This window comes from Populus euphratica, unplaced genomic scaffold (genome assembly GCF_000495115.2).
Source record: "Populus euphratica unplaced genomic scaffold, PopEup_1.0 scaffold101.1, whole genome shotgun sequence".
NCBI classification, from domain to species: domain Eukaryota; kingdom Viridiplantae; phylum Streptophyta; class Magnoliopsida; order Malpighiales; family Salicaceae; genus Populus; species Populus euphratica.
Window position 1 is genome coordinate 111,731 of NW_011499894.1, and position 20,331 is coordinate 132,061.

A 20,331-nucleotide genomic window follows, 5' to 3' on the forward strand; every position below is an offset into this window, starting at 1 on the left:
AATTAAAATTAAAAAGAAAAAGAAAAATATGAATCCTAAAAGCGTAATAAAGAAGTTGGAAAAACCTATATTACTTTTTGTACTATGGTCGGCTTGACAATTTACCAAAAAAACAAAATAAATATTACTCCCAGAGCACCAAGACCACATTTCTACGAAGACAGCATTCCAAAAGGAGGTTAACCCACCAAGATCAAAAACCTTAATATTCTCATTCCAGTCTTTGTCTGGAAACAAGCTTTTCACGAGGCAAATCCCTGTTAGGGCTTTTTGAAATTGGGCAACAAGCAGACATGATACATGGGTTGCTTTTATTGATGCAGAGTTGTGGAAGATATCCAGAGACTGACCAAATGCAGAGCAGGAGCTGAGCTCTATATAGCCTCCTCCTTGTGGTTTGATTAAATTAATTAGTCAATCAGAAACTATATAATTAATCTTTTTAATGAGTCAAGAAACTTGGTTTTTTTTTTAAGCAATCTATGAATTTTGTGTTGTTGTTCAATTTATTTTCGTGTTTCTATTTTCAAAAACACAGAAGGAGAACAAAAGTGGGTAGAACAGGAAATTTCAAGGAAAGAAAACAATTTTAGAATAAGAAATTACTAGGTCGAGGATGGTTAACATGGATCAAGGGATTAGTTTATTGTTTTTTATATCAACAAATTTAATTTCAAGAAACTACAAAAAAGAATTTATAACTAACAAATCCAGATTATCCAACAAGTAAACAATACCATGAGTTTGAAGGATTCATTATGAAGGCCTGGATCCAGGTCAAGTTGTAGTTATTAGATCAATCTTTTTTTAAAAAAAAAAAATCCTTCATGATAACCAACTCGGGTCTGAACTAGATTTGACTGGCTAAATAGGATTTACATGTCAATCTATCAAGTCACTTGAGCTTAGCAAAATCAATATTAAAGTCGATTTAAATTGAAACTCGACCTGAATTTGATTTCAAGTCGCAAATTTCTCGCGTTAAACTGCTAGGCCAGACAGGTTTAATAACTATGTTCCTTTGTCCATTGACTAAACGCGATCATTAGCATTGATGCAGCAAAGAGTGATCAAGTTTAAGGCAAATAAACAAGCTAATGGACTCAACTGGCAAGATACAGTTCACAAAGGTAGAAAGGGGCTCTCACAGCATAATAAACTTCATGGTGTTTATGACACATAAGCGTGCACACATTCATTTATGAATGCTTTGTGAGAGAGAGCGAGGGAGGGGAGAGGGAGAGGTAGGCAAAAACCTTATCATTTGCTTAAAAGTGTGAGGATTACAATTGTGGCGCAGCATGTGCAAGATTTAGTATACAACAGCAACATCTTGATGCATGCGGATTGCTTTGAACTGCTCTTTATAATTCACTTCTAAGTCTTTTGTCTGAAAATCAATTTTCTACTCCACCTGTGACTGGGCAAACGTTTGATCAATAGTAACCTGGGAATCGACTCCACTCAATGGTTTGGTAGGGTAATCAAATAGTTACTCAAAGTTAACCATCCACGACATGCTTCTCCTGAACATCATGAATGACAGGATCATCTGTGTGACTAAGAGTAGAAGCTGTTCTGTGCCAGGGATTTGTTGGGGAGGGATTATCATCGTCATCTGCAGCAGAGTCTGATGATGAGCTATCATCCATGTCCTTTTCAGGACAATCAAGCTGAACACATTCAGGAACTTCACTATTGTGATTTTCATTATCGTGGACCCTGTTGGATAGTGCCATGTCCTCTTTCTTTACAACATTCAGCACAAACCCATTAAGGATTCTTTCATGCTGCAAAAGATCTCCTTCAGTGACTTTAATGCTAGAACCACCCGTAGAAATTCTATTACTAAAATCTCTCGGATCAAATTCACTTTCTGAGTTTCTATCTAGGGTTGACAATCTGGAGATCTGATTATATAAATCCCTGTCTCCCATCTGAGCACCAGGAGAGTTAGGATGACACACAAAACCTTTGGTGAGCTCAGAGTCCACATCCAGACTTTGGACAAAGTCAATGAACTTATTTGCAGAAGTAGTCCTCATCAAAGGCCCGCCAGATCTTGTCCAAGAATTCAAATCTACACTTTCAGATTCACTATCACTTCCATCATGATGTAGGTTACGTTGAGTTCTCAAACTCATACCAGTCGAAGTTCCGGCAGCCACACCAACTCCTTGATGGAATGTGGAAGCAACATCAACAAGGAGGTCTTCTTCAAGTGAGCCTGTTGAGTTTTCTCGAGCAATGCAATTCCAAGAAGGAATTCTTTTTGATGCGCTAAATTTCAATGTGCTCACAGAGCTTGCTTGGCCATGAGAAGCAGCAGCAGCCCTCTCAGCACTCCTTTTGAGTCTAAGCATGTGGTTCAGAATGGCCACGCACTCATCAAGAGCAAGCTCAATGCCACAATTAGCTTTTATGGCAGAAAGCTTCTCCCACGTGCACCTTCTGCCTTGGTTGGATGCCTTTTGAAGTTCCACATGAGTTGGGTTTTGTATAATTTTTGAGTACTGCATGATAATCAAGAATTGAATTCAAGCAGCCAGTCGGTCACCATGGGAAAGATTGTCATTTAATTCACTTGGAGTAGGTTCTGTTCTGTTTTGTTCTTTTATTTTTCTTTTAAACAATGGGCTGGAGAAAAATGTTAATTAATTCACATGCTGTACGTTGTGCAGAATTGAATCAGAAATGTCCAGACTGATGAACTTTCGATATCATCATTCCTTTTAGAAACTTACATGGACACCTCAATTCCAGGTCCCATTTTAAATTTTTATCATTATTTAAAACTGCCACCTTACTAGAGTGTAAAGCCTATATTTGACATGTACCTGAGCGAGAGTGGCGGTATTAACAACAGTGACATCACCCTCCCAATCTTGCGCAAAAAGCTTGGCAAGTCCACCTAATGGAAAACCAAGTTCCAATACCTGATTGCACCTATGTTTTACCTCCATCTCAGCAAGATGAGCAAGCTACAAAGTTAAACACCAAAATGAGTTATTTTCATTTCATCAGAACTGTAAAAGACAAAAGGCAAAAACATATGAAACAGAAGCACTCAACTTCAAGCAAGGGCTAAGAAACAAGCATATAACTGAAGTATCTCCATGCTAGTACACCTTATGTTTGCAAAAGCTAACCCCTTAGAGGATCACGAAAGCTACATGTATTGCATTGTTATATATATCATAATCAAAACCTACATCTAGAACAATTAACTCTACACCAACAAAGAACACATGTAGTTGAGGAAAGAAGTCAATCCTCTGCATTCCCTAACACGTATTCAACCAACCCCAATTGAAACACGAATCCCTCTTCCTTCAGTTCAATCACTAGAATCACTAGTTACGAGATCTTAAGCCACTGCAAAGCAAACATGACCACATTACTTAAATCTGTTACATGCAGCTGTGCAAATAGTTCACATGTCATGAGTGATTTATGAAGAGTTTTAGCCAGCCTCTAAATAATAGAATAGCTTTATATGAAATACGAAGATAACTAATGATAATGATTAGCTGGAGTGTTAAAATCCATAAGATATTGGTCCAAATAATTTAAATTGGCGGACAACTTTTTCCTCATACACCATCCAGGCAAGGGAACCAAACATAAGCATTTCTGCTGTAACAACAACCCTGGGAAAACCCAGCGACAAAAAAGAAAAGTGAGCATCTTGGGAAGGCTTTCGACATTCAATGACAGACATAATAATAAACATGTACCAAGAGCAATTAAGGCAGCATAAAATGTAAGCTTGAAGCAATGTCTGCGTACCTTGGCAGCAAAGCTACCTCCATAGGCCCTCACTATATCCTTCAGTCTCAACAACGGAGCAATGTGAGGATTTGCCTGACTAACAATAAAATGATTGACATTGAATAGTTCTTTCAATTGTATCATTGGCAAATCAATCTCCAGGCTACCATCCCTCCACCTACGCATTGGCGCACCTGATCCCTCCTCAGGATCCAGATTAAAAGGTGGGTGATATGGCACAATTTCTCCACTCCTGTCCTTTGCCATTAGTTCCTGAGCTTCAAAAAGACCAGGAAAGGCGCAAGAAGCAGTGACTGCACTCCATATAACGACATGAGGGGAAGTCAGATAATTAAGGCATCTAGGGGGCTCGTGCTTCCTGGGTGAGCAAACTGTGATCCCAAGAATTCGACCTGTCATGTCATAAGCTTCTTGAAATGTAAGATTACTTGTAAGATTTCTTAACATCCATTGCAACTGCCGGATTTCATGAACAACTCCTTGTCTCATGACCCTCTTAACAACAGTGAAAATTCCACCCAATTGATCAAAAAACTGCAATGAGTGCCAGGAATCCTCAAAAAAACTTTGCAGCTCTGGCCATGACCTGGTGGCAACAACTGCACACATAATGGACCCAACACTAGAACCAGCGACTATACGGGGCACAAGCTTATGCTCCACCAGTGTTTTCACCACACCCACATGAAAGGCTCCAAGAGAAGCACCTCCACTCAGAAGCAATGCTGTTCTCCCAAAAGCATGTCTTGTTTCATGCATGAAAGCAAGCTTTTCTTCCAGTGAAAGCTCCTCTGAATCGGACTCACAAACCATTCTTAACTGAGTTGAGACCTCATCAATATATTCCTTTATGAGCTTGGGCACTTGAAGCCTATCCTTGTGAAGCTCTGGGTTGCACATATTTCCGAGGTTTCTTACAAGATCAGCTCTCATACAGAAGATTATATCTCTAAGACATCCCTCTTGGCGACGGTGGCGGAGCTCTTGAAGCTTGTTCCTGACTAGTTCTTCATCGTAAAGATCACATTCATGCATCTTTAGGGTCTCTTTATCGAGCATCTTAGCAGCATGAGACCACTCCTCATATGTCAACGCAGTTCTCATCATATTCCTCCAAAATTTCCTCCTATAGGCTGTTTCTGCCCTCAACTTAACATTAGTATATCGTTTCAATAAAAATGCAATTATCGTCATCATGACCAATATCCCTTGTGGATTCCTTGGATGAAACCATGAAAACATAGGTGCCACGAGGTCACCAAATCTATAAATGTAATTCAACAGCACATGAAAGATTTTATGCCTAAAATGTGAGATTGAATTGCAGAATAGAACTCTGAAAGCAATTGTCCTACCAATGATTGATGAAGGTCCAATTTTGAAATGATCAACATTGGCCTCATTGCTTATATCCATATCTTGACCAAAACCAACAGAAAAAAAAGTTATGTAATTGGGGGCCTTCTCTTGTCAAAGCTCAAAACAAAATTAGCTCGTAAGAAACAGAGATGAAGCAACTACAATAGATAGGTCACCAGGTATCAAATTTCACAATTGTGAAGGAACTATATGGCAAGAGATGATCCTAATGAGACTGAAAAGGACAATAAAAGAATTGAATTTGTCTCTCCTCAGTCTAGATAGCAATATAGAGACAGTAGAGCAAATAGAGTAAAGGGATGCAATCCTTAACGCAAACAAACTGGTTATCACAAAATAAGGAGATATTTTTACGTAACAAAGTCCAACCTTTTTTATCGTGTCCAGTCCTGTCTCAACAAGGAAAAACAGAATCTTCAAATTCCAGACTGCCACCAGCCAAGCTAGCCAAATGGGTTCTCAATAACCAAGCCCTAAGAACCATCAAATGAAAGGAAAAAAAAACGAACAACTCAACTACATCCACCTCAAGAATCAAACTACAAAACAAACAAAAGGGTCTCAATATCACCACCAAATAAATAGCAAAATCCACTTAAAAAACAAACCCAAAAGCTAATAAAACCCGATAAACCAAATTCAAGAAAGAAACCCAAGAAAGGGAAGACCGTACATATTTCAGCCAAATAGAGAAGGAAAGACAGAGACTTTGAGAGTGAAAGAGAAAGGGTAGAATAAATAAAAACAATAAACACAAAGATTGGAATCACGGGACATATTGGGAAATGTGGAAAGAAGATAAGGAAATCAGACGGTTACGTTAAGAGGGAGTAGAGAGGGGATGATGGATCTGACAATGACAAGTGGCTTTTGCAGGCAAAGGAAGATAAAGCAATGACAAACTTTACTGATAATCAATCACTCAATAGGCGGACAATACAAGACATTGTAAAAGGCTGGTTTGTGGTTTGCCTGTAAATTTCTTAAAAAAAGATTGATTTGTTCGTGTTGTATTGTTTATTTTCCCTGGTTTTATTCATTGATGTGATTTTGTTTTTGGATTTTAGAAAGCAATCGATTGTGTAGCCGAAGAAACAATCTTTTCTTTTCTTTCCATCTTTCTTTCATTTTATTAATGCGCTTGCTGTTTGACGCTTGCTTTGGAAATGGAAAAGGAAGTCTTGCATGGGGTCGACAATGATTACAGGAGGTTTTTTCAGTTTTTTTTTTTTAAATACTAATTTTAAAACAAGAAATGGTTGATTTGCAAAGTTTTGAAATTCAAGATAGTAATTTATTTTTTCAAAAAACACTTTTTACGGGAATTGCATTTGCTTATTTATTTTTATATTTTAAAAATATTTTTAAAAAAATTATTTTTTATTTACTTCAAATTAATATATTTTTAATATTTTAAAATTATTTTAATATATTAATATTAAAAATAATTTTTTAAAAATAAAAAAAATTAATATATATTTTAACACGAAAAATTATTTAAAAAGTAATTATTAATTGCATTACCAAATAAGTTCCCGGTTTTGCTATGAATATAATTAAAATTTAATTTTAATATAAAAAATGTATGGTTGCTGTTAAGATTTTTAAAAATAAAATGAAAACATTTCAATTGTGAATTGAAACCTGCTAGCATTTATTAAAATTAATCAATAATTAAATATCAATAAATGATAAAAAAAATTATTAACAAAAACCTTGAGACAAAACACAATTTTGTGCCACATCATTCTATTTAATTTCTTTTATTTAATTATACTTAAATATTTTTTTGAATAAACAAAGATAAAAATCTAATTGTAACAAAATAATTTGCTAGTATAGTTTCTCTTGCTCTTGTTAATTTGACTTGACCCCGCGATGTAGCCCTTGCTTGTTGAAACCGTGTTGAAGTTTGCCTGATCTGTTTGATCTAGCAGATTAAATCGAGGATTGAAATTTAAAAAAGGATCAAATATGGAAAATCAAAAAACTTTGAGGACTGAAATTTAAAAAGATGCACCTCACCGTCACGTACAAAAAATAAAAATAGAAGGGCTGAATTTTTCTAACCCTCAGTTTTGGTCTCCAAAACTTTGATTTTTTAATTAATAAAATCAATTATGTTAGGAACATTTTTTTGACTTCTTATGAACCCTATAATATGCTATTTAAAATAAACTTCTACAGCAAAATTCCATTTAAAGTAATTTTTAAGGATAAATTTGAAAGAAAGATTTTGGTGTCTGAAATTAAAAAACAAAACTAAAAGGACCAAAAAAAAAAATAAGTGAGGGAGTCCACGGTGTGTTTTTTCTAGGGATTTTTTTTTGTAATTGTAATTATAACCGATTATCAAAAAAAAATTACTTGTGGAGTATAGTCTTAAATAATTGCTACAATAAATAAAATAATTAAATACATAAATAGTATGTAGGACCTCATATCTATTCATATGTTAGTTCATTTCTAATTTATTTCTAATTTATCAAGACATGTGTATTAATTAGGCTAACATTAAACACTAATTTTTACATAAAAAATAATATAAATTATATCTTCAAACTTTAATATTTTTTATTAAAAAATTAAATATTTATATATAGAGTTAGGAATTATAGACTTATACTATTTTTTTATGTTTTCTTTTCTTGAATAATAGCTTTCACTGCATAGGTTATACACAAACTATTTATTATTTAGAGCCTATTTAGAATTACAGTAGCAATTGTTGGTTAAATTATTTTTTTAATAATTATTTTTAAAATTAAAATATAAAAATATAAAAAAATATAAAAAATATTTTTTATCTAAATTTTTGTTTTTTGAAATCTGAGGAAAAACCTCGAAGTCTTAAAATCAAAACCAAGAAGCTGCAGCGTAGTTCTCCTTTTTATTTTTTTGTTACGGTGGAAATAAAGGGATAAAAAAGACTAAACAGCTTATTTGATAAGTAAACAATGTAAATAAATTATATTATTAATTGTTTTTAAGTGAATAATGCAATTTTTTTACATTGTTTATATAAATAGTATATTAATATATACTGTTCATACTAATTATATTGTTTAGTGAATAATATAATTAATGTGTACAGTGCATAGAAAGCAGAATTATTTTTTTTCATTATCTACATTTCAAACATAAAAATCATATAAAATCATAAATAATAAATTATTTTTTTTATTATTATCAAACTACTATAAATTACATTTTAATTAAAATACAGTCACAACCGCAACAGTAACTACGTAAACAAACACCTAGGTCATATAAGTATCAGCAACCGTTCTCCAGACAGTCCTCTCCTCAACCAAACATCACCTTATAGTGGTTTCCGAAAGCAAAACAACTTCCCTGCCTTTAAATCCACCATAAAGCCGAACAAAACAGATGACTCTGGTCTGAATTCTCTAGCTGAATAATCCAGTCAACAATATTCCCGTCAAGAAAATTAGTTGCTCTAATGAAACCAAGTTCCTGCGAAACCTCCCAATCTCTTCTGCAATCCGTAATCCCTAACACAAAGCCAAGTATCAAGTTGGCAGCGAGGACATACTTGATTGTCCGTTTACCTCCTCCTAAATCGAAGTGTGTTTCTTGGTAAACACCATAGAAGATGGGCCAAATTAAGTGTTTGACCTTTTCCACAGCCTTAAGCTTCACTAGCCATCGCCATTTTCCTATATCATCCTCGATATATCTAGATCTATTTAGAAGCCAAGTATACCCAAGTTGAGGAGTACAAGTTCCAGCAATTGATTTTTTCCAAATCATAGTCCTTCAAATCTCGCTCTCTAGGAATTGGGACAGCTAAGATCCCAAAACGAATATCACTGGGAATTACCGTAGATAATGACTCCAAGTTCCATTGCCGTCAACCCAAAGATCCTTCACCAACATGTCTGTGTCACGAATATTCGCTACAGGAAGAATTGACACTAAGCTCCCAAACTCCAGCCATATATCATACCAGATCTACACATTTCTAGTATCAAGCCTTACCATGAATCCCTCCCTCAAATGTTTAAGAGCTCGAATGATGGATTTCCAGCTGTAAGAACTGGAGTTAGAATAGTTTTGAAGCTGAACCAGCAGCTTATTCTTCACAATTTACAAGGGCTATTCAGGAGAAGCCAGATCAGTTTGCCAAGCATAGATATATTTCCAAACCTTGTTTCCCCCACACCCAAACCACCATTGATGCGAGGACGAGTAACCATATTCTAATTAATTAAATTCCAGCTCCCTCTCGTCTCCTTGTTACCCCAAATAAATTGCCTTGAAATTTTATCAATTTGCATGAATGTAGCTTAGGCAACCACATGTTCTGCATAGGGTAAATAGGCATAGTTTCAAGATTTATTTTGCCAGAGAAACCCTTCATGCTTTGTTCATCAATTTACCCTTCCAATCAACTAACATTCCACTAATTTCATCAATGATAAAATTAAAATGAGCACTTTTAACTCTACCTTGAATACGCGGAAATCCCAAATATTTTCCTAGATCTTTTTCTTCTTTCTCCTGCTTACAGTCTTGGATCCCATGATCATCAGGTAACTTGGAGGATCAAAATCTGACCACCTACAAATAAATATGATCTCCTATTAAAAAAAATACTCTAATTAATTAGATTAACAAACATTCTTAGATGGAAATTAAGCAACATAGAGGAAGTGTTAGATGTGGAAAAAGAGTACTAGAAGGCCAAGCCAGCACCAGCGCCAGCACCAGCACCAGCACCACCGTGCGATCTCCGACAATTGAAGCTGGACTTGAATTAGGCCCGGAACGTGCGACGCGGTTTCTTCTTCCTTTCATGGCCCCACCATCTGACACTCTCCTCGGTTCAAAGAATCCAATAACAACACTTTCTTTTACTTTCATCTTTATTTACGGCTTAATTTTTTCTTAATTAAATAATTAGTTAATCCTTTTAATTTAAAATAACCGCTATTGATTTCTTGTATTTTCATGTTTATTTATAACCTTTTCTTTTAATTGATTTTTATGACAATTTGAACTTTTTTTCAAAAAATCTCATCCATTTTTTAACCAAAATTCTCAATTTCACATACTAAAAAAAACCATTCATTTCTAATCAAAATAAATATGACTGAATTGTATTTTTTATCAAAATTAAACCTAAGATAATAAGAAAACTCATCTACGATCATGTGGCCATGTATATGATATCAATTAATTGACAGCTTAGCTTACTCCAATAAGGCAGTGTTTTATATTTGATTGTTGATTATTTTTAAAAGTATTTTTATTTAAAAATATATTAAGATAATATTTTAATTTTTTTAAAATTTATTTTTAATATTAAAAAAATAATTTTAAACAAAAACAAATCTCAAAACTCTATAAAGCGCAGTTTCTTCTGCAAATGCAAAAACATCCTAAAAATATAATTAAAATTATTTTTTTAACATTAATATTTTAAAATAATCTAAAAATATTAAAAAAATAATTTCACCTTAACGCAACCGCAGACCTAAGTTTTTATTGATTGAAAAGACAGAACAGCCATAGATCTTGAAAATGACCAGTTTCTTTGAATCTTTCCTCCTTGTAAATGGCCGTCAAAATCTGTGGAATCAATTTCTTTTGTATATCAGTTCTTGTACGGTGTATGGTTGTCACTCTTGGATATAATAAGAAGCACAGAGAACCAGCGATGATGCTTTTTCCGGTTGGGCCTCTCTTGATGATGGTGATGGGCAAAGCATGTGGTGGTTCTTTGTGCTTTTGGGTCCACCCAATTAATTTTACAGCTATACAAGCTGAATGAGACATCTAAAAGCCACTATTTATCCTGTTAGGATTTCATATTGGTATATTCGCACCGTACAATACTACCTTAGTTATTTTTATTATTTTTTTATTTTTTAAAATTTATTTTTAATATCACATTAAAATAAATAAAATATATTAAAAAATTAATTTTAAACAAAATAAATAAATTTTTAACACCTACCATACTGAAAATTTAACTATATTTATTAAAACTGACTCTTAATAAGTTAACTTGGTAATTTATTGATTTTAAAATCTAATTTAAATCAGATTTTATTTTAAAATAATTTAAAAATTGACTTGATGGTCTGTTAACTTAAAGAATATTTTTTAAAAAAGATTTTTCCAAAACAAGATTCATTTAAGTTTTTAAAAAAAACATTTGTTCAAATTAATATCATTTTATTTAAAAAAAATCAAAACGAAGTTATTAACTATGGTATACCCCAGAAGGAAGAATCAGTCAATTTATCGAAGCCAAGTCAATGGGAACATTCAAACATGACATCCTTCTTAACAGTTGAAGTTACAAAAAAAAAAAATCAAGTCAAGAAGAAGAAACCAACCAAACACGGCCACAGCACAACTTTGGAATGTCCGTGATTTCTTTGAGCACATATCAACTATTATATCCAGGGTGGCACCTTGCAAATCCTCCAAAAACTAGTGTTGTCCATCTGAAATCTAAAGAACAGAGAGAAAAAGCTCTTGTTATTCCTTTCTCTTGACTCAGGGAACCAGATCCTTCCTTCTTTTTTTAAAGATTTTGAACATGATGGCTGCAAAGCTTGGAACTGAAGTTGATTCTGATTGTTCCTCCTTGTCTGAAAGTTCATCTATGAGCAGTGGATCATCATCATCATCATGTTATCAGAATGAAGATACTAGCAATGGGGGAGGAAGAGAGCTGAAGAGGAAAGTAAAGAAGCTAAGATCAATCAAGCTTGCAAGATTGCCAAGCTTGAAACTCATCACGAGACAATCTAAAGTCAAATCTGGTGATGTTTCTGTTCTGTCTAGTGATGTAGCAAGCTCGCATCACTCACGCATGTCACCAAATTATATGAGGACCACCACTTCTTCAACTGCAAAGAAAGAGAATTTGCAGGCAAGTTCCTTCTTTTTTTATAAAAAAACTAGTGTTGGTAGGAACGTTCCAAGTAATGGAGATTTTAAATATCATAAGCCAAATTATTGCCTTTCCCATGCAGAAATCAGCAAGAACTTTGGCGAGGCGATCTAGTTTTAAACCTGCAAAGAGTTTGACGAGGTTGTCTAGTACAAAATTCAGGAGACCTTTGATGAGGATATCTCCTGGAGGCACTGACCTGAAGAAAAAACTGAATAAGTCAACATCAATCAAGATTGCCAATCGTTCTTCCATGGTTTTAGCCAGGGATGCTGATATACCACCTGATTTTTCGAAGGCAAGTTTTGACGGGAGAAACGTTCAGCTTCAGGCAAGTCTTCACAATTTTGAATCTGCTTTGAGTGGTAATGATGATAATAGGAAAATACCAAGGAATTCAAAGCCAAAATTAGCTTCTCCTGGTAACAATTCTATGAGAGTCATGACAAGAACTACCACTTTGAGACCTGTAAGGATCTTAACAAAAGTGGCTAGCATAAGAACAAAGAGACCATCCATGAAGAAGCGTTCTCAAATTCCAGACTCGAGCATACAGAAAGCCACCTGTTCCTCAGCTATCAAGTACTCCAAGTTTCCATACCATCTTGAGCTGCAACCAGAAGGCAGGGTATCTGAAGGAAATTCAGCTATGGAGGTTTGTCCATACAGTTATTGCTCACTTCACGGCCATCGCCATTCTGATGTACCTCCACTAAAACGCTTTGTATCAATTAGGCGACGTCTGTTAAGGAAACAAAAAAGCATGAAATCAGAAAGCCGATCCTCTCGAAGAGTAAAACGTTCTGGCAATGCAAAGAAGGGAACTCGGACAGGTCAACTGGTTTCTTGTAGAGATTCAGCAGTTCTAGAAACATCTCATGACAAGATAGCTGTATCTTCTTCCACTGGCAAAACAGCTGGACTAAGATCTGAGTCAACGAAAGAAGATGCTCATGGTGGAGATGACAAAGACACCAGCAATGTTATAGGTGTCACTGACATTCAAGTTCTTCAGCAAGAAGCTGATGAAGGTGGGATTGAAAATTTGAACTTGGATGTGCTCAAAATCGATTCACATTCAAACACTGCTAAGGTTGATGCATCAACAAGTGTAGCCGATGAACAACTAAACAAAGCCAGAAGGCTAAACCAGAATAGAGTTGCGAAGTCTAGAGACATCAACAACATGGTCTCTTTTGCTTCCATCGGTAAGCCATTGCAAGAGGAAATAGCAGCCAGTGAAGAAAATAACCAAGATGTTGTGCGAAATTATCAGTTCCCAAGTGCAGATTCTGAGCATGGATACGCCATAGATGTCAGCCACGAAACTCAGAAGGAAAAACAGAAGCATATGGGATTGTGGAACCTAATATATCAGCACATGGCAACAGGTATTGCCACAGAAAATGGAGCCCAGCCACCTCTCAATAAAAAAACCAAGGAAGAAGAGAAAGATGAGAACACATTGCCTGGCATCAGCAAATCTGGTTCTTTTCAGGATTTTTCCAGTACAGATCAGAGCAACGATGAGGAAGATCATGATGAACACAGTGAAAAAACTCACCACTACCAATGTAATGCCATTAAGTTGGTGCAAGAAGCATTTGATAGAATACTCGCAGAAATTCCTGACCAGTCATCTGATGATCAATCAATTGCTAGTGACACTTCAGACAAGGAGCTTGCAGTGAAGGATCAAAGTGAAGATGGGCAATTAAGCATCTTGACTTCCTATGATTCAGACGGAGACAGCATAGTTCAGGAACCAGAAGAATTGAGGCTCAAAGCTGATAATGCCTTTGAAAGAGAGAAAGCACATTCAAGGGTGGAAAGCAAGTCTAACCAGCAAATGCCCAAGAGCTGGAGTAATCTGAAAAAGATACTGATCCTCAAGAGATTTGTCAAGGCATTGGAAAAGGTGAGGAACTTCAATCCACAGAAGGCACGGTTTCTACATGCAGAGGCTGAACTAGGATCAGAAAAAGTTCATCTGCGCCATCAAACCTTGGAGGAGAGAAAAAATTCTGAAGAATGGATGCTTGATCATGCACTTCAACAGGTTATTTCTACACTAGCCCCAGCTCAAAAGAGAAAGGTAGCTCTGCTTGTACGAGCATTTGAGACCATCACCCCACTCACTGAAGTTGGTACTTCGCCAAGGTTCAACATAGAAGTTTCTTCTCATACAACTCCAGTTAAAACCTGCAATGGTGCCTCTGACTGCAACCGGTCCATAGAAGGAAGAGAAACTATTTTTGGAATCACCCTTCGTAAGACATCAAGCCTTGACACAATCGCATCAACCACTTCGTCATTGGAGAACACTTTTGCAGACTTGAACCAATTTGTTGCTCTCAATCTTGGTAATGGTGAAACTAATTCCATTATCAAAGACAATGAACCTGATTTCGTCAACCACTGTTTGGTTGAGGATACAGAATCTAAGTTATGTGACAGGCCTTTGCCAAATACCGATGATGCTCTACGAACTTCTACCGAGAAACTTGTGATAAATGGGGAAGTTCTCCCAGAGGATGCCAAAGAAGCAAGATCAGTTTCTGCCTCGGAGGTTTATGATCGTGATTTAGGATTAAGCAGCCAAAACTCAGACACCAATAACCAAAACAACAGAATTTATGATGAATCAGATGAACCTGACGGCCAAACCCCAAACGAGGGTTCAACTGCCAATACCAATGTGGTTTCTTTATCTACAATTTCTGCACCAGTAGAGGAATCATCTGAAGTTGCTGAAGAAGAGAATAAGCTCAAAAAGTTTCTCCAAGGGTCCACCTTGCTTCACGAATCAGAACCAGGTTGCACAACTGATGTAGCACATGAAAAGCAGAAACATATGAAGTTCTGGTTCTTGATATATAAGCACATAGTATCAGGTAACGCGACACTTATTGAGGGAGCATATAAGGAAGAACAAGGGGATGATGGCAACACATTGGTTGGCATGAAAACATCGAGGAATGATGATGCGGACAACCAAAAGATTAAACTCCAACAGATGGAAGCCATAAGGCTGGTGGAAGAAGCAATTGACCAAATTCCTCTTCCTGAAATTCAAGATGACGCGCCTGATGATCAATCAGTTGCCAGTGACATAACTCAAGACCACGATCAGGAGTATATTGAAAAGAAACCCGAGGAAGGAGAGAAACCATTCATCTCATCTTCCTTTAAGCGCACCGGTGACAGCTTTGGAGAATTTGAAAGCACAGAAGCAGCGGAGAGCACCACATTGTATCAACAAGAATCGCATCTCAATTTTGATAACATCAGTGCACAAGAAAAGACAAAACCAATACCAACAGAAGGAAACAAACCAAAGCCAGCCGTGCACAAGAACTGGAGCAATCTGAAAAAGGTGGTCCTCCTCAAGAGATTTGTCAAGGCATTGGAGAAGGTGAAAAAATTCAATCAACAGGAGCCACGATTTCTGCCCTTGGACCCTTTAAGTGAAGCTGAAAAGGTTCATCTAAGGCACCTAGACACGGATGACAGGAAAAATGCTGATGAATGGATGCTTGATTATGCACTTCGACAGGTCGTTGCTAAACTGACACCAGCTCGGAAAAGAAAAGTGTCATTGCTTGTAGAAGCCTTTGAGGCAGTCACCCCTATTGGAAGTGGAGAGTGGTCAGACACATGATACAGCAGCCCTTCTAGTTATTCTTAAGGTTAGTACACAGCCCTTGAGTTTTCTTTCTGTTATCAGTTCAAAGCCAGCAATCTTGTACACAAACAGCACCCACTTGATTTCTGTTTTTTAAAAATAGTAGAAGTCATAAAGAATTAACAACTCAGTGTTTGAAAAATATGCAGGTGCGGCGACAAGAAGCTGCTAGTCCATAATTATTCATTTAGTAGTATCAGTAACACATGCTAAATAATCACACAGGAGTAATAAACTCAGTGGATTTATCATGCATATAGGGATAGCATTCTATCAAAAGATGAAAGGAAAAAACTCAGTGAAGATAGTCAAGGTGTATAGGCTACTATCATTTTTGCTTTTTTAAAACCTTGTGAGTGTACAAAAGATGTTTGTTGTGGAGACTGAATAAGAGTTATGTTGTTATTCATTGCAGATTAGGGTTTTCTGTAAGTTTTTATGGCCAGATTCTCTTCGAGCTCGGCAGAATCAGCAATCAGAATACTTAATATATGATAAACCACCTAGTTTCCTGACTTCTCATTAGAAGCAAAAATTAAGAACAAGAGTGAACATTACTGCACTAAATCTCCCATTTTTTCTTGATTCTGTAAATGACTTTCTTTCCCAAGAAATTACAAATCTAACGGTATTGTAATCATTTTCTGGACCCCCGATACATGATGCAGCTGTAAGTAACGATAACAAATTACCATGCCAGCAGGTGAAGCAGGAGCAAACGACGAGTTTCAAAAAGGAAATGTGAGGGTAGGAAAAGCAAGAAACCAAGGAAATTCCCAAGAAAATTTTTTTTTGTTTCTTTCTATAAAAAACCCTCAAGTAAATAGACAGACAGCTGTGAGTAATGTGTGTACCTTCTGGAGCGGAAACTACTAGTTTTGAAGGGTGGCTTCTTCTTTGTACTATAAAGACTGGAACTGGTAAAGAACAGTTTCTTCTCTTTGCTATCGTGTCTTGAACAAGCCATCCACACCGCCCTTCCTTGTATTTGAACCCTATTTGAACCCAGAGCATTACATGGAACTTACTCGGCTACCATCCAAATTTGATCCATACCCTTTCAAAACACAGCATTTGTGTTTTTCGAGCTGCTAAATTTTGTTTCATATTTGTTTGATTGATGAATGTTGCGGGGTGATAACCCTGGCCTGTGTAATCCAAAAAGAAACTCTCTACTTTTCTGACGTGATTTTTTTTTTCCTTTTATTATTTTCATCCAATTGACAAGGCAGGTTCATGATCTGTTCTCTGTTAATATATCCTCCGGAACAACGCATGTAGAGCATTCAAGGGCTGGTGTTTATTCTGTAACAAGATGTGTCTCAATTGATGATTTCACGTCCAATCCAAAACCCACTACAAGTCATGGAAAACTTAACGTAGCATATCTAGGTGAGAAATGTAGACGCTTAAACATCTATTACAGTCTAAAAGCAACCAAACTAAGAAAGTTCCTTGACTAAACCACAGAACGACGCATTACACAGAATGACAGCATGTTGTGGATCGGCAACCAAACTAAGAAAGTTCCTTGGCTAAACCACAGAACGACGCATTACACAGAATGACAGCATGTTGTGGATCGGACCGGCATAAACCATGAAACAGTTCGAAGGCAGCTCCAAAACTGAAGCTATCTACAGAAATCGGTATCTTGATTCTGAATAGATGAACTTGGAATCCATGCAGGGCTTGCAAGGCAAACAAGCTCCAATCCTGGCTGCATCTGCAAATATCCGAGAGCTTCCTCGACCTCATTCCCTAAAACCATTCATCCAATCAAAAAAGAAACAGAAAAGAGAATGATGCCTGCACCCAAGATGTAAATACCAAAATTTGTCTTTGAGAATACCACTATCAGAAGTATCTCTGTGCCACTGGCATAGCAAAATCAAACCAATCACCCCCCATACTCCATGAAACAACCTTCTCACACAAATCCCCAAATTCATAAGCTACCAAAGATGTACAAAATGGAAAACTTGAAAGAATTAAGAAACATTACATTGACAAAAGAAAAGATTAATATAAGTTTCATATGAAACAGCACAGCCACAAAATTTCATAAAAAAACTTCATGAATGGTCCAAGGAGAAAAATAAAAATTTATTGCACATGTGAAGAATATAACAAAAATTTTATAGCCAAATAAACCATTCTGAAAGCAGACCACGGTTCTGGAAATTGTTTCTGCTTAAACTACATGAAAACATTACAAAAACTACAAACAGTACTGCAGATGCCATAAGTTAACAAAAGCAGGCAAATCAGAATTACTAACTTAAATCAAAATGTTACTAACTTTCTTGTCTAATCTTCTCCATCTTTGTCCTTCTTCTTCTTTTTCTTCTTCTCACTTTTATCAACCTCTCCATCAGCTTTGCCATTCTCAATGGTTGCAGCCTCTTCAGCCTCTTTGTCTTTCTTCTTCTTTTTCTTCTTCTCAGACTTCTCAGTCTCCTTTTCCACTAAATTTTCCACTTCAGCATCCTCTTTACTCTTCTTTTTCTTCTTCCTTTTCTCTTTCTTCTCATCTTCACTTCCCACAACAGGCTCTTCCTTTAGCTCACCATCCTCTTTACTCTTCTTTTTCTTCTTCTTTTTGTCCTTTTTCTCATCATCACTTCCCTCCACAAGCTCTTCCTTCACCTTCTTAACCTTGACACTCTCTTCATCTTTAACTAATTCAGTTTTAGCCTTCTTTGCAACATGAGCAGCAGGGCTATCAGAGCTTTCATCCAATTTGCGCTTGTGCCCCTCACCATCTTCACCAATCTCCTTCACAACTGGGTCAGCAGCAGCCGCAGCAAGGCCAGCAACCATAGAATCACCACCAGCAGGCAAAACCAAATTTCTCATCCATTCATGAGGAGTATTCTCATTTGGTTTCCCATGTTTATCCAACTTCCCCTCAGAAATCAACTTCTTCTTGATTGAAGCCTTCGGCCCCAACCCCCATTTCCTCGGATAAGTATCCCTATCCATCACAACCCTCTTAATCTTTGCCACAACACCATGATCGCAAGTAGCCATAACAGCAGTTGTCATCTCAGCAATTCCCAGAGCAATAGCCTCACCCTTAGTAGTCATCAACACAACTTCCTCACCAGCCTCAATATCATTCTCAAACCTCAACAGCCCTGGAATCATCAACTTAGCACCATAACAAATTGCATTCACAGCAGAATCCTTCACAACCAACCTCTTATAACTAGTCAAAATCACTTCAAGGGGCATAATAACCCTCCTCAAATAACTCTCATCACGATAATTATCATAAACCCATTGAGCATCCATAACATCATGCATAGTAACCATATTATCTTTCTCCCCTAAAATCCCCGACCTCACCCTCCTCAATTCTTGCATATGCCCACCTACCCCAAGAATCAACCCCAAATGCACACACATTGTCCTAACATATGTCCCCGCCTCACACGAAATCCAAAAAACAACCAAATGCTTATCTGCATCATACTCCAACAACTTACTCTCATAAATTGTCCTAATTCTAAGCTGTCTTTTAACAGCAGAAATCAAGGGCGGCCTCTGAAACACCGCTCCAGTAAGTGTCTCTAATGCTCTGGCTACTTTCGTAACATCAGCAATCTTATCATGCAATCTAGCAATACAAACATCCTCTTTCCCAGCACCTTGTTGGGATTTAACAAGTCTAGTAGCTCTATCAATGCAAACAATTAAATTACCAGTAACTTTAGGGTCTAAGGTACCACTATGACCAGTTTTTTCGACACGTAAAATCCTCTTAATCCAAGCAACAACTTCATGTGATGATGGGTTTGCTGGTTTATCAAGATTCATAACACCATACCTGATGTATTCAGCAAGTGGACGCTTGAGAGGTGAGTGACCAGATGGAAGTGGAGTGTAGTGTCCAGTTCGCACATTAAGTCTGTCGTAGTTTTTCAAAAGAATTGGCCACTGTGAAGTGTCTATTGTTGGGGTGAAGTTCTGGGGTTTGATCATGAAATCTTTGCCAGCGTCTGTGGGGTTCGTGTCTGTTTCAGTTTCTTGGGTTTTTTTCTTGTGTTTTTTCTTCTCAGAACGAGAAAGCTCGACTTCAGACATGGTGGAAACCGGGAGTGTCTGAGTTCCTGGCTTCAAGGGTTTTTGACGGAGGCTAGTGAAGGAGAAGGGTTTAGAGGTGGAAATGCGGATTTATAGGGTTAGGGTTTTGGGGGGTTTTGAGAGGAAAGGGGCAAGAGATGTCTCGTTGAGATGGGCTAGGGTTTTCTGTTCATGTCTATGATGTTGGGTATGAATTGGACAGGACCTTGTCCTGCTAGGCCCAGTAGGTCCTCCCAGCCAAACCGGCTCATATGTTTTTAAGCCCGGTTTACTTGGAGTTGGACTCGAGTTAGGGAATGAAAATGGGCCTAGCCCATCAGGCACCGTCTTGACCTACTCCAGGAAGGAGACATATAATGCCCAACAAATCGAATTAACATAAGACTCTCAAATTGGAAATAAATAAATAAATAAATTGATAAAAATAAAAGGAAACACAAATAAAATATGGAGA

General features: G+C 36.7%; 3 protein-coding genes and 1 long non-coding RNA gene across 10 annotated transcripts; 1 reads left to right on the top strand and 3 right to left on the bottom strand.

Moving 5' to 3' along the window:
• Positions 1-1,241: 1,241 nt before the first annotated feature.
• Positions 1,242-6,261, bottom strand: LOC105131728 (triacylglycerol lipase SDP1-like). Of its 4 annotated transcripts, none has more exons than XM_011034841.1 (4): positions 5,846-6,261; positions 3,790-5,645; positions 2,838-2,981; positions 1,242-2,513 (listed from the first exon to the last, which is right to left on the bottom strand). In XM_011034841.1, exons 2-4 carry the CDS (start codon positions 5,206-5,208, stop codon positions 1,503-1,505), a joined length of 2,574 nt encoding a protein of 857 aa, XP_011033143.1. In that variant the 5' UTR covers positions 5,209-5,645; positions 5,846-6,261; the 3' UTR covers positions 1,242-1,502. The 4 variants fall into 4 exon arrangements, with proteins under 4 accessions (XP_011033143.1, XP_011033140.1, XP_011033142.1 ...); XM_011034838.1 differs by having other exon boundaries at positions 3,790-5,711; XM_011034840.1 differs by having other exon boundaries at positions 3,790-5,215; positions 5,542-6,261.
• Positions 6,262-8,376: 2,115 nt separating this feature from the next.
• On the bottom strand, positions 8,377-10,014 carry LOC105131729 (uncharacterized). The gene is made up of 3 exons (XR_843485.1): positions 9,873-10,014; positions 9,645-9,756; positions 8,377-9,499 (listed from the first exon to the last, which is right to left on the bottom strand). It is a non-coding gene; the product is annotated as an uncharacterized LOC105131729 (long non-coding RNA).
• Positions 10,015-11,469: 1,455 nt separating this feature from the next.
• Positions 11,470-17,374, top strand: LOC105131731 (uncharacterized). Of its 2 annotated transcripts, none has more exons than XM_011034845.1 (3): positions 11,470-12,082; positions 12,186-15,792; positions 16,204-17,374. In XM_011034845.1, exons 1-2 carry the CDS (start codon positions 11,747-11,749, stop codon positions 15,762-15,764), a joined length of 3,915 nt encoding a protein of 1,304 aa, XP_011033147.1. In that variant the 5' UTR covers positions 11,470-11,746; the 3' UTR covers positions 15,765-15,792; positions 16,204-17,374. The 2 variants fall into 2 exon arrangements, with proteins under 2 accessions (XP_011033147.1, XP_011033146.1); XM_011034844.1 differs by having other exon boundaries at positions 11,471-12,082; positions 15,938-16,204.
• Positions 17,109-20,017, bottom strand: LOC105131730 (H/ACA ribonucleoprotein complex subunit 4-like). 3 transcript variants are annotated; one of them, XR_843486.1, is made up of 3 exons: positions 18,069-20,017; positions 17,363-17,549; positions 17,109-17,286 (listed from the first exon to the last, which is right to left on the bottom strand). XR_843486.1 is itself a non-coding variant. In XM_011034842.1 (2 exons), the coding sequence occupies exon 1, from the start codon at positions 19,875-19,877 to the stop codon at positions 18,099-18,101; it is 1,779 nt and encodes a 592-aa protein (XP_011033144.1). In that variant the 5' UTR covers positions 19,878-20,017; the 3' UTR covers positions 17,109-17,549; positions 18,069-18,098. The 3 variants fall into 3 exon arrangements, 2 of the variants coding, with proteins under 2 accessions (XP_011033144.1, XP_011033145.1); XM_011034842.1 differs by having other exon boundaries at positions 17,109-17,549; XM_011034843.1 differs by having other exon boundaries at positions 17,109-17,567.
• Positions 20,018-20,331: the final 314 nt, after the last annotated feature.